Genomic DNA, 14355 nt, shown 5'->3' with positions numbered 1-14355 from the left:
TTACCAAATTATGCATAAGTTGGATGTGGTAACTCTATCGATCAGTGGAATTATGGGTACGTGTTTGGGTGGGCTGATGTAACCTTATGTCATGAATAAATCGAAGCAGTTACACTTGAATTTGTACAAATCTGATGTGACTAAGCAATGTCTTTCTTTGTGGGTTTGTTTTTGAATGCCATAATTTTCTCCAAAACAAAGCAAAAAAAATAACCCACAGAACAAACAAATAGTAGTGACAAGAATGCACCAACAAGGGTCCACTTGCCAACAAGAATTGATGTGGTCAACAAACTGCTGAAATTCTCTTGTCGAACCACCTTACTATTATGTTTCCAACTGTCCGTCCACATTCTGGGCTTTACATCGATAGGTCAAACTCTGTATTCTGGCAATGACCCTTTCTGCAATCCACCCAGTTAGTCCATGCCATATCCTCATAACTGCGCACCATATGGGCTCTTACATGCAGTTAAACTAAACCCATTTCATATGTGTAACTGATGGACTCTGACATTGACTTTGGCACATATCATGTTGTGCTTGATCAATGTGTCAACAGGAACAAACAAGTACAAATTTTATACTGCAAACAATAACATAACACCAATTCCTAATCAATCCCAACTTAAAGCACGTAAAGGAGTTTGGTATTACAACTTACAAGAAATAACATTTCATGGTCAAGTTTGACTATAAATCATGTTTATTATGAATGGACAAAAAATCCATAACAATTTCAAGTAAACAATTAAACTAAAGTTACCAGGCAACTGATTCAAACTGATTGAAATCCCTGAGAAGTAGGACTTGGATACTGATTCCAATGAAGAACATGCACCTGACGACAGGACCTGAAAGTCCTGCCACGGGTGAACTGCGTGTACAAGCCGCTGCATGGACAATCCAAGTATGAAACAATGATACATGTTTTAATAGTACAATACGTGTACATGTACAATAAGGAACCGATTTCAAAACAAAACAAGAAACTTGAATATGTTTTTTTGCAAAATTTGATTGAGTGCAATATTTATATCGTCAGTTGATTACGAGTGCGAAAGTGCACATGTGCTTAAAATAGGTTGAAGTTTTTGGTGCCCAGATAATCCTGTGCCACGCCAATGATGGTACTGGGAAGACTTTGCTCACGATGATGGTAAGCTCAATGGTTCGATACATAAGAAAAGAACTGAGCACCTTTTCCTTCCTTTAACAAGTTGGGCTTTAAAGAATAGTGTAGACGTGCCCGAACGTCACGGCTCCGCGCGCAAATGGCGCGAAATCCATTTTGTTCATTAACTACTACAGTTCGGACTCAATGTCACGGTTCCGAATCTAATCTCGCAAAGTGCAATGCAAGACCAATAAATCACTAAAGAGTCGAAATCCGGCAAATCATTTTTGAAAAAATTGATTTTAATAAAGAAGTGCCAAACATGGACTGCTTTGCCAGATACAGAGTCGCCACCTAAATGTTTTTGTTTTGAGAAATTTAGGAAATCTTGACTCGTGCCTAAGGCCACGTGTCCGTTATCCCCAAAGTTGCCTCGGCTCGGGAACTTGGGTACGAGACAGGAAGGTCATGCAATGAGCACCCCCGCTCGCCCAATCAAAGATTGGCCTTTACTAACATGATATTTTATTTTTGAAAACACGTGTTAATTTTCCGGTTTATTAGTCTAACCTTACTATGTGATGCGCATACCATACAAGTATAGACTAGATCGCCTAAATTGGAACAAAACATTTCATGTTCATTTGTTTGAAAATGGTTGAAGGTGCTACTCGCAAGTAGGTTAAGACGTGGATTTGCCACTCTTGAGTGGGCTTAGAAAACATGATTTTGCCACTTCGCAAAGTGGGCTTAAAACTCGCATTCCTATGAATTGTTCTAATTCAAGCAATCCAACCTTCATCCACAGGCATTCATGCAATTATATCAGTTAAGTAAATAGCCTCATGGCAAGCATGCTATCATGGCAGTCACTTACACTCATGCAAGGATGCTAAAGTATAAACACTTACAGTGTATTCCGAGCCAAAACAAAAGCTAGTTAATAATCAATGCATGATCCTAGCTATGTTAAGATAGCTAATGCAACACATGCAAAATGCAGCTAGGATAGGCTCGGCTATTCTAAAATGTCATGTAGATGCAATTAGATAATCGGAATTGAAATACAATACAGTTTGTATGATGCGCCGAGCCCGGTACATACAAGACAAATGAATGAATACAAATATGCAAGCAAAAGGATGCTAATTGAAATATGACCTAGAACTAACCATCGTAAGCGGTTAAGTAAAAGGGAGAAAGACGTGGGGTTGGAAGACATTCACACACTCACGCACACTTATTACAAAATTCGCCTTCTCAACGGAGGGTCCGAATGAATAATACAAGCTAGCTACGCTAAGCTAATCTAACTAATCTAATAATCTAATTAGACTAATTATTACATAATCAAATTGAATATTAGCTAAGCTAAGCTAATTAAGAATTTATAACGATGCATTAAATTAGCTAACACATTAACTAATTAATTACAAATTAACTAACTATACAAAGCAGTTAAAACGGCCTCGAGAAGAGGGGCATATGCATGCTCGATTGACTTCGCTCGGAAATCTGTTGCCATGCCTTATGTTGCCTCTGTTTGCATTGTTCTGCACCTTTGAAAATTATGCCAACTTCTGTGATGCTTCTGACCTACCTCATGGACATTTTGAGTGGTCATCGGCCAAGAGAGGTGGCCATCGGCCAGTGGATAATGGTCATCAACCAATTTTGAGGCTATTGGCCGAATATTGTTAGCCGATCGACACACTAGATAGCTGATCTGCCATCTCTTCTTGCAAACTGCTTCTTTTGCTGCAGCAGAGTACAAACAGAGGCATGGCAATACATTTGCAAGGAAATGTGTGTGCAACCACACTCCTTATCATGTTTAAAGCTCAAAGGAGTGTAGTGTCCGACTCTCGAGCCATCAATCACGTATTTCGATGCATGATGGCCAAAGAGGCCGAGTTGCACAAATCAATATGGATGAAATGCACAAAAACACATAAATGCCTTAACCTCTATCATGCATGATCAAGAGGGTCGGCGACCGAGAATTGAGGCACGTTTCATCACTTCAAGTATGAGACGTCCCTCGTTCCTCGTGCTTGGCTTAACACTCAAACCAAACACAATGCAATGCATGCACAACTTAACAAAGCTAATGGCATGCAAACAATGCAATGCAACCTAAACATGTAAGTACCATGTAATGCAACTCAAGCATGCAACAACATGCAAGAATCAAGCATGCAACAGCAATATGCAACTAGCATGCAATAACATGCAATGTACCAAGCAATACAATAAGCATGCAACAATATGCAAAATGGACTTAAACTAAAATGGACAGACCTCAATCATGCTCAAATCAGTGGCCAAAATGTTGAAATAAAGGCCTGAAATGCAAAACAAGCATGCGCATGCAATGGCCCATCAACTAGGCATGGGAGCACAACTCTCAAACATGGGCAAGGAGTGACAAACATGAGAATGTGGCAATGAAGTAAGCTCTGAAATCATGTGAGGGATGATGCCAAATCATGCACACAATACAAGCATAGCATGCTAGGAGGTTGAAAGCTCAAGGCTAGCTAAGGAACTTATACCAAGGCCACATGAATCAAGCCCCAAAGGGCCAAGGACAACCAAAAGAGTCCTAGATCATGCCAAAATGAGTCTAAAACGTGCATGGACCAAAGCTAAAACAAGCCAATCTAAAGGGCATAAGGCATGATGCATGCAAGGCCAATAAAGAGGGTTACACTACACCTACCAAGACCAAGCATGGCATGACTTAACCAATAAAAATCAGAGTTATGGCATGTCAAAATAAGCCCAAAAATCCACTGAGATGGCATCCCAAAAGCTTAAGCAATAAGACATGCATAATGGCTCATGTTCAAGGCTTAAAACACAAACCTCCCAATGCATGGAAAAGGTGACAAATGTGAGTGCATGACCACACCATATGGATTGAAATCACATATGAAATGATGCAAAATCATGAAAATGGTCTAAGTAATGCGTGCTAGTGACTTGGACACTCAAAGCTAACAAGCTAGAATGCACTATGGCTATACAAAGCAATGCATGTATGACTAAAACAACATCAAGTAGTAATGAATTAAGTAAAGAATAATGTTCCTATAATTTCTTGTCAAGAAGAAGCGTATGAATTGGCAGGTCTTACAAAAAGGTTAGCTCTACAAGATTGCCCAATTCATTTGGGATATTACCGCTGAAACCGCATCCAGCCAGGATTCTGGTAGACACAAACAAAGAATTACTTACATAGGCATAACTTAAATAGATTGAAAAAAATATATAGAAATAAAAAAAAATTCCAGTTCAAACTGGATGGGAAGGAAGTATCAAAGTAGCAGTTTATCAAATCTTACAATATGTTCAGCTTTTGCAGATCACCTAACTGAGAAGAGATGGAGCCTGTGAGTCGTTGGTTGAATGACAGATCCCTACAATAAAATAGTGTCTAACTTAAGATAAATGAACAATGCTACTTAATTAAAAGCAAGAATGGTAACGAGGGAATGGCCAATCAGGTTTTGACCGTGTTCTGAATCTTTTGCATTGTTCTGCGGGAGGTGCTAGGTCATGCGTGTCTATATCAAAATTGTTGCATATTGTACTGGGATAATTTACTACAAACTAGCGTACTAGTCTTTTCATCTATTTTAAGAAAGTAAGAAAACTCACAACGATCTCAGTTCAGTGAGGCCCCCAATGTCACCACTTAGTTTACCTATGAGTCCCATACTTGATAATCCCCTGCAATCATAATGCATATGATGATGAGATGGCTTTGCAGCAAATGGTTGTGGGAAGGTGTATAAAAGGTTAAAGAACATGACTATCTAATCACTATGAGCTGAAATACCAAATGAATACTTTGTGATGAGGTGAAATGATAGGAAAATTAAAACTCACAATGCAGTCACCCTTGAGTTGTTGCAGGTGACCCCTTCCCAGGGTGCTACACAAGGATCACCTGACTTTCCCCAGCTTGGTGGTGTGTTTTGCCACTGGTCCTTTAAAGATCTGAGTGCAGCAGCTGCACCACCACCATTTTTAGGTTTGTCAAAACTTATTTTATTATTCTATATAAGGACATTTGGCTGCATCCTTCATATACATTGGAAATCATAATATAAAGGCAGTCCTAACACTTAGAGCTCTCTTTTGCTGGCCTGAAACCCATTCTCCACCTAGGGGTGTGAATTTCCCTGTATTAGCAAATAGAATGCTATTCATATTTTCATAGATAAGTGAGAAATATGGCTGTCTACTCTGATATTAAATTGGGTTTCAATAGTTTGGGAATCATTTAGGGTTAGATTGTAAAAAAATAATAAAATAATAAAGTGAACAGAAGTAGTGCAAGGAAGAGTGCCTTTTGGGTTTTAAAGCCAATACTATTATATGCTACTAGCACATTTTTGAAGCTTGAAGTTTTGCCAACAACTACACCTTGATTCGCTTTGCTGGGGTTTTGGACTGTTTAAAAATATGGAAGTTATCAGAAGATCTAAGTGAGCTATAACTGAAACTATAATGAAGTTTCCTTGTTGGGAAAGGAGTAGACAGTTACAAGAAAAACAAATAATAAACAATTCAATAATAACATGCAAATGAAAGAGGCAATAATTTAAGCCTGGAGGTGTTAGAGCAGAACTCCCAGAATTGTGCATTAGCACCTCTGTTTAAGTTATGGCACCAATGATGATCATTGACGAAAACGATCATCTAATGAAATGGTAGTCAATTAAATAACAGTAATCTCCAAGGCACTTCATTTTTGCAGAATGACAATAGGTTGGAGTCATATATATATAGTAGAAACTGAGCGAGTGTTAAGAATCTTGAACGCGTGATGCCATGTTTGCAGAGAAGATAAGAAATCCAAATTCTGATTTGGTAAAGCTTGGTAAAGCCAGCAGCTCAGGTTAATTGTCTACCAGCATGCACACCTTCATAAAAAAAAAATTAAAAAAAAAAAACCTATTCTACCCTCTAAAATCTTTAACATTCAAATAAAATTTTCAGTGTGTTTAAGCACCAATTCAACTTAACCCCCAATTTTGGCACTTCTTAACTGTTTAGACAATGACCATTTGCTAGTCATGAAGCCTTGAAACTCGTTCTTCACCTACGAAGCAATTTAATTTCTAAGGAATACCAAGCAAAAAAATAAAATAAAAATGGTAAACTAACTAAAGTTGTCGCACTAATTCCGAAGAAAATTAGAAATTCAAATTGTGTGTGCAATTTGAAAGCGTGCAATGCAATCTCTCAAAACGATCAATGCGTAGGTAACATATGAATGCATGCATGGTCCATGGACAAAGCGCAGACTAGAGAGAGAGAGAGAGAGAGCTTAATAACTAACCTTCGCAAGGGTCCGTAACAGAGGAGATCACTTGAATCCCTGCAGCACAGCATACCACCAGAAAGTAGAGTAGCCGTATGGCTACCATGTCCGAGAGCTATGATATGATATGAGATATGAGGATCTGCTCTCCGCCCGCTGCAAAAAGCAAATTAGTAATTAAGGGGACAAACACGAGTCCTTTCGTTTCCTTTCCTTTCCTTTCCTTTGTACGAAAAAGTCAAACTCTCTCTGTCTCTCTCTCTCACACTTCCTTCCCCACTTGAACAAGAACAAAGAATAGTCAGGCTCTTTTCTTTTTCTTGCTCTGGTCCGGAAATGGCGCATGGGTGAGGTGGGGTGGGAGGGTGGTATTTTAGGATGCGTAGATGTTTTCCGTATGCGTTGAGTGCTGGTGTGCTGGTGTCGTGCTTATTAGTTTAGTAAGTGCCCTTACTGGCATCCGGATCCTCTACATGATCCTCTGAAGTGATTCTCTAGAGTGATCCCTTATGGTGCAACACGTATCCCATTAATGTATCTAATGGCTGAGATGATTTCTCGCCAAAACGGCGTCGTTTTGGTGAGCCAGACCAAAAAAAAAGAAAATTGCAGAGTTGCAGATCGAGAGGGAGGAGGAAGAAGAAGAAAATGGATTTGAGAGAAACCGGAAGAAAACAGATTTGAGGAAGAAGAAAACTCTGGGTTTTCAGAGAAAATGGATGGATTTGCAGAGAAAATGGGTTTGAGAGATGAAGAAGAAAATGAAAGTTCATCCATGGCGATGAACTTCTTGAGAGACCAAACCCATTAACCCTCTCGACTCGATCTGCAACTCTGCAATTTTTTTTTTTTTTTTGGGTTTGGCTCACAGAAGAAAATGGAAGTTCATCCACGATGATGAACTTCTTGAGCGACCAAACCAAACCCATTAACCCAACAAAGCAAAAAAACTTTTCTTTCTTCTTCAAATCCATTTTCTTCATTCTGTTTTCTTACATTTTCTTCTTCCTCCTCCTTTCAAATCCATTTTCTTCTTCTTCCTCCTCCCTCTCGACTCGATCTACAACTCTGCAATTATTTTTTTTTTTTTTTTGTGGTCTGGCTCACCAAAACGACGCCGTTTTGGCGAAAGATCATCTCAACCGTTGAATACATTAATAAAACACGTGTTGCACCATAAGAAATCACTCTAGAGGATCACTTCAAAGGATCACTCTAGAGGATCCGGACGCCTCTTACTGACTGATTGCCTGCTTCACCTAACCACCACTTTTCTCTAGGCTAGTGGGTGAAGGAAGGAAAGGAGAGAGAGAGAGAGAGAGAGCATGCTAATATTTACGAGCCCCCCAAAAAATCAACGAATGGGAAGATAAAAAAGAAAAAAAGAAAAAAAAAAGATCATTTGTGAGTAGCCTAGCTAGTAGTAGTTTGCTTTCTTTAATTGATTAGCATTGTCTTAGAAGCCAATCAATCCCCTACCTCCAACACCCACACCCACACCCACACCCACACCCACACCCACACTATTACTCATCATAATCATCATCACCATCGCCATCATCATCGTTCTTCACACCATCATTATCCTTTGTCGCTCCGTCTCTCACTCTTTCTCCCAGCTGCCCTCTTATCCCATCCCATGTATGTCTCTACCCTACGTACTAATTATAATTAATATAATATTACGTAGGTATTCCTCCTCATTGTCATCCCACCTCTATTAAATTAAGGGTGTGTTTAATTGGGGAATTAGAGAAGGATTATTCATTATTCGGATTGCTTATTTGAATTAGGGAGTCATATCGTTTATTTTTTTTAGTCTGTCAGACATGAAATCCGGCTGGACTCTTTATCCCCATATGGGGGATTATACTATCCCAGGAGAGTGTGGGACAGTTTTGGAGAGACAATTTACTGTTGGAATTAGGTGATAAAATGACCATTTCGACCCTTTACTATTTAATTATGTATTATATTTAGTAAAATTCAATAAAATTTAAATGTCTCAATTTAAAAATAAAATAATTTTATTTAACTTTTTATTGATGTTTTATTTAGTTAATTTTTTAAAATAATTTTTTATAGATATTTTATTGATATTTTATTTTAAAATTTTGTTTATATTTTATTTAATTTCATTATTTAAATGTTAATAGATGTTTTATTTAATTTCATTGTTTTATTATTATTATTTTTAAAAATGAATTTATTTAAAATTTTAATTAAAAAAATAACATATATTTTTATTGATATTTTATTTATTTTATTTAAAAAAATAATTTTATTTAATTGTGTAAAAAATAAAATAAAATAAATTTTTATTTAATCTAGCTAAAAATAATTAAAATATTAAAGATATGTGTAATATTGCTATTACTTTGTAAATAATTAAAAAAAGGTAAAATAGTCTTTTGTTCATTTATCCTAACCAGTCCGTCCAACTAAACGTTGGATTCACTAAAAATAGTCATTTCCAAACATCTAATCGCATGAAAAAAACAAACACATGATACATATCCAATCCAACTAAATAGTCCGGGGGATTCACAGTCCCAGGACTCAAGTCCGATAGATTCTAATCTCCCTTTATCTAGTTCGTCCAATCAAACACACCCTAAGAGTAATGTTTGACAATTCATAAAAATTCCACCTTCCTAATCCCCACGTCATCTTATAAGAGAAAGAAAAAAAAATTAAAAAAAAATAAAAATACATATAAACCAATTACACATATTTGAGGACCATGAAAATTCCCAAATTAGAGATCCCAAACTTTTTGTTTAATTAATGATCAGAAGAGGTTTTAGCACTTACTCCACTCGTCCAACCATGATTCTAAAAAACGCAGACAGACGGACAAACGATGCTTTAAGAACACAAGAGTGCCACGTCATTGCAATATTCTCCAATTGTCGGCTAAAACTCTTAAATTCTGTATTAAGAAATGGCACTATTAATTATTTTTGTTTTCTTCTTTATGTTTCAACATGGAAATGAAATTATGCTCACAAAGACGCGAGCGGATCCTCTAGAGTAACTCTCTAGAGTGATCTCCTAAAGTGGATGATCGGACGGCTGTGGTTAAGCCTCACCAAAACGACGTTGTTTTGGTGAGGACTTTCAAAAAAAAGAAAAACCAGATTCGGGGATTCAAAAGGGATTTCAAAATTCCCCCAAATTCCCCCCATATGTATACACACGGCGAGAGGGGGAGACTGTGAAGGAGCTCAAAGGAGTGTTTGGAGTTCAAAGGACGAACGACAGCGAACCACGACGAAGGACGGAGGACGATGAACCACGACGGAGGACGAACGGGGAGCCTGCGATAGCGAATCGAGGTAAACCTGAATCATAGTGAAGTTAGGGTTTACGTTTACGTTCGGCTTCAATTTTTTTCCATACATTAGTCGATTGGGAGTGTTTCGAGTTGGATTTTGTTTGGTATTTGTGTTAGGGTTTGGGATTTGGCTTTAATTTGTGATACCTGTTAGGCTTTGGGATTTGCCTTTTCTTGAGTTCCATTTTTGGGATCACTATGTTTAGTTCCATTTTTTTGAGTTAATTTTTAAAATTTTGATTTAAAAATTGTTTTTTGAAAATGGCCTACTGTTTAGGTCCCCCCCCCCCTTTTTTTTTTGGATATTGTAAATGGAATTCAAAATTGGTTGATTACCAGGCTTGTGGTTATTGTTCTCCTTTTTGTGTTCGTTTCCAAATTGAGACACAGAAACTTTTAGCTCATCTTGTGGAAGCAAAAATCAACAAGAGATTGGTAAATATAGCCATCTGTGTCTGGGTTCTTATTTAGCTTTGACAAACTGAAGTTAAATTTTTTCCCCAATACTTTCAATAAATTACTAAATTCTTAAAATCTTATTCAATTTAAAAAACCCCAAAAAGATCATTATGCTACTATTTGCTATTGGTTTCTTCCATTCCATCCACTGCTTTGCATTTTTATTTTGATGAAGAACCTCATGTAATGGTCTGGGAGATGCTGCTGTAGAGTTATTGCATACTCTGCTAGCTGTGCATGCAGAGGTATTTGTAATGCATACTTTGTGTGGTTTGTGTGTGAAAATCTTCTTGCCTTGTTATTAAATTCTTCTCGCTTTCTTTTCATTTGCTTATCCAAGTTTATGAGGTGAAATAATTCCCTTGTTGCCAGTCTTTGAAAATGCAACTTATTTTAATAAATAAACAAAAAGTGAATACTAAGGGCCCAACCCAGCTCAACTCAGATATCTGGAGCTAATAACAAGGCTTGTGGTTATTAGTAGTGGGGTTTTGTTAATGTATCCCTTAATGTGTATGGAATTGTTACTTGTGATTCAATTGCATAAAGAAGAACAATGATAATTTGTCAAATTCATATAATCAAGATCTATGACAGGATGCTTGATATGGTCCTTGTTTTAAGGTATTATATCTTGAATTGGATACCAGTTTACCAGAGATTTTGAAATAAGGTCTTCTGACTTACACATAGTCAAGGTAAAGAGCTATTAACAAAAATTTGACAATATGAACTTATGAACATTTGGTGATTAGAATCAATTCTTGAGTTTTCAGCACAGAATCAAATCACTCTATAGACAGACACACAAAAAGTGAGAGCTATAAGACAACTTTGCATATTAAATCTTACATCAACTATGGAAATAGATGCTATATCCAATGCAATTGGGTACAGCAGGGATATACCTACCAGTCCTCCACCAATAATGCCAAGGAGATGAATTCTATAAGGGAAATGTGTTCTTTATTATGTATAAATTAACTGCTTGATTTGTCTTATTTACTCAGTATGCTGGATGACTTTGATGCACAGATCCGACCACATAATGCAATTTAATTGTTAATCCTTATACAGAGACAACTTTCTCACTAGCATCAATATTTCAATTAGATGCACTCGGGAATTTTCTCTTCATGTTTCTGACATTCCCTGCTTTTCAAGAAGTGCATTGCTGGAACTGTGGAACACCGTGTCTTCTATTGACTTTCCTAAGACACTTGTTAATAACTTGTTTTTTTTATGCAGAATAAAAAATGGCTTCATCTTCTATTGATAATACGAACTTAAGATTGAAGCCAAGGTTTTGTAATTGTGGAAGAATAGCTTCCGTGCGTATTGTACAAACCAATGCGAATGGAAATGAAGGTCGTGTATATTTTGTTTGCCCAAGAAAATATGTAAGTACCTGCTATATAAATGAATCTGTTACTTTTTACAAATTTCATTAGTCCTTTATTGATTAATTGATTCTTGTCCATTGTAGACTTCGAACAACCACTGCAATTACTTCAAGTGGTTCACAAATGATGACGACGACGACGACGACATTACCTCATCAATCCGTGCCAATGCTGGACCTCGGACAGATTCAAGAACAGAAGAAATGAATGATGTAAGGACAAGGCTTGGTGAGCATGATAGAAGGCTTCAAAGGATTGAGAAGATATTGAAGGGAATGACTTATGTCATTGTATTTTGTGTATTTTTGTACTTTATCATGTAAATGACTCAGTTCTTAGGTTTTGGAGCATGCTATGAATGTAATCTACTTTTGTACTAGTTTTGTAATTTTTTTTTTGGTGCTTAAAAATCTGAAAGTTTGCAAAAACAAGTGTGTAACAGCTTTGTTTGAGATGAAATGTTGAATGAACAGTTTGTGAAATCTATTGAATTGTGTTGGTTGCTTAACAATGTGTATTATATGTGATGGTTTGAAGATGTTGAATGTTGTATAACAGGTTTATGAAATGTTGAATAATGTTGAATGTTGAAATGTTGAAAATGTTGAATGTTGTATAACAGGTTTCTGAAATGTATTGAAAATGTTTAAATGTTGAATGTTGTATAACAGGTTGCTGTATTATATGAAATGTTCAAAGTTGTATAACAGGTTTCAACTCAATTTCAGCAACTTTTGAGCAACAAATTCAGCAACATTTTAACTCCATTTCAGCAAAATTTCAGCAACATTTAATCAACTCTATTTCAGCAACATTTGAGCATTATTCAAGCAAAAAATCTGCAGTAGTTTAACTCTATTTCAGCAACAATTTAACAACAAATTCAGCAACATTTTAACTCCATTTCAGTAAAATTTCAGCAACAATTTCAATAACATTTCATCAACTCTATTTCAGCAACAGTTTCATGAAATTAATCAAAATTTCAACATTTCAACCAAAGTTTCAGCAACATTTACTGAGTAATTTCAACAAAAAATTTTTAGCAACAGTTGATGAAAGGTTTTGAATATTACATATCCAACAAAAATTTCACAAAAATTCCCTAAACAAAACAATGCTAAGATGTTGGCGTCTGATCCACATCCCCACGCCCACGGCCATGGTCATATAGTACCTACAAAAAAAATAAAATAATATTACATCAAAGGAACCATAAAATAAAATGGAACTTTAAATGAATGAATGACAAAATGAAAGAGGAAAGGTGAAAAAAAAAATTACTTCACTACATGCGGGACTATTTGAAGCTTGCAAGTGATAACTACTTGCATTGTTAAGCAATGCTTGATAGGTTCCATGGACGGAATACATCGATGGCATTGAAAAATGCATATTGTGATGAAGAAAACTTGGCTGCAACAATAACAAACACATATCAATCTAAAATGATAATCGGCAGCTACAAATCCGTACTAAAACAAGTTATTAAACTAACTTACATCATAGGCAGGATACATAAATTGAGACGAAGAAGCTCTAACTTGAGGAACCCTCGGCAAGAATGGAGGAAGTTGAGGAACACTTGAAAATAAAGGAGCCGACGGAGGAATTAAGGGAGGTGCTTCAGGAGCACTTGCCGAAAATAAGGGAGGAGTTTGAGGAGTAACAGACATGGAAGTTTGAGAAGCATTATGTGAACTTGTTTTATTTTTCTTTGCCAAGGCAAGCTCCAAACCACCTTTTGTCCGCCTTCGTCCCTTGCTAGTGCACTCTTTTCTCTTGAGTCTTTTTGCTTGGACTACATTTTTATCCACTACACCATCCACTTCAAAGCTTTCGGGGCATGCGTTGGGGGGCTTTCTTGTTGAATAGTATCTGAACAAGGCATATTGAATTTTGCGCTTAACATGGTTTCAATGTCTGCAATTAATTCATCCGCTTTCTCGACTGTCAAATTATATGTTTCGTCACTTTCAGAAGCTCTACATGCTACTGATCTGAATATTTCCATCAATGACCTATAACGTGAAGTTTGATGCAATCTTACATCAACCTGAATATCATGCCCACACCTATCTTTCACATTTTCAGATCTTGCTTTTTTAGTCCATCTCTTCAGAATATACTGTGAAGGAATCACTTTCAATTTCAGTCTTTCTCTAAGGATCTTCAAACAATGACTACACAAAATGCCCTTCATTTCAAACTTCCTACAATTGCAAGTGACCGAATCATCACACCCCTGCCTCACCTTCCTCACCTTTATACCATCACTATCAAGAACCGTGTAAACTGTACTCTCACCATCATTTTCAATTTCTTCAATGTTGACTTCAAGGGACTTGACATACTCATCCTGAAATTCTTCAAAAATTTTATTTGTGTAAACATCTGCAGCTTGCTCCATAATCTTCACTTTAATATTCACCCTGGGCAACTTTTGGCATAGAGCATATTCGGCTTGTAACTCCTTGTACCTTTTCTCAGACAGAACTCGATCAAAATGCATGAAAAATTGCATTAAGTTATGATCAGACTGAATGAAATCCTTCAAGAAAGCATTAAAGGATTCACTAAGTTGGGTGCTACTCATGCCCGCACCCCATGCATTTCTAACATATGGCCAACCCCATTTTTCCTTCACCCCAAATGTTACCTTCAACCAATGATTATCTCTTACTTCATACTTGTCAAGCATTTC

General features: G+C 36.7%; 1 protein-coding gene and 1 long non-coding RNA gene across 2 annotated transcripts; both read right to left on the bottom strand.

The window, feature by feature from the left end:
• Window positions 1-4255: 4255 nt before the first annotated feature.
• LOC145822288 (uncharacterized) lies at window positions 4256-6080 on the bottom strand. Its single transcript, XR_014363376.1, has 4 exons — window positions 5012-6080; window positions 4781-4852; window positions 4465-4539; window positions 4256-4328 (listed from the first exon to the last, which is right to left on the bottom strand). It is a non-coding gene; the product is annotated as an uncharacterized LOC145822288 (long non-coding RNA).
• A 7387-nt stretch (window positions 6081-13467) lies between these two features.
• Window positions 13468-14352, bottom strand: LOC145820838 (protein FAR1-RELATED SEQUENCE 1-like). Its single transcript, XM_082917380.1, has one exon. It carries the CDS (start codon window positions 14350-14352, stop codon window positions 13468-13470), a length of 885 nt encoding a protein of 294 aa, XP_082773506.1.
• Between the last annotated feature and the right edge of the window lie 3 nt (window positions 14353-14355).

The sequence above is a fragment of the Camellia sinensis genome, chromosome 3, assembly GCF_055761805.1.
Source record: "Camellia sinensis isolate YWXY chromosome 3, ASM5576180v1, whole genome shotgun sequence".
Lineage (NCBI taxonomy): Eukaryota > Viridiplantae > Streptophyta > Magnoliopsida > Ericales > Theaceae > Camellia > Camellia sinensis.
The sequence above is the reverse complement of the archived record's forward strand: the minus strand, read 5'-3'. Positions and strand labels throughout refer to the sequence as shown.

Excerpts from the sequence above, each read along its gene's own strand:
- LOC145820838 (XM_082917380.1), bottom strand. The coding sequence starts at position 14,352 with ATGCTTGACAAGTATGAAGTAAGAGATAATCATTGGTTGAAGGTAACA.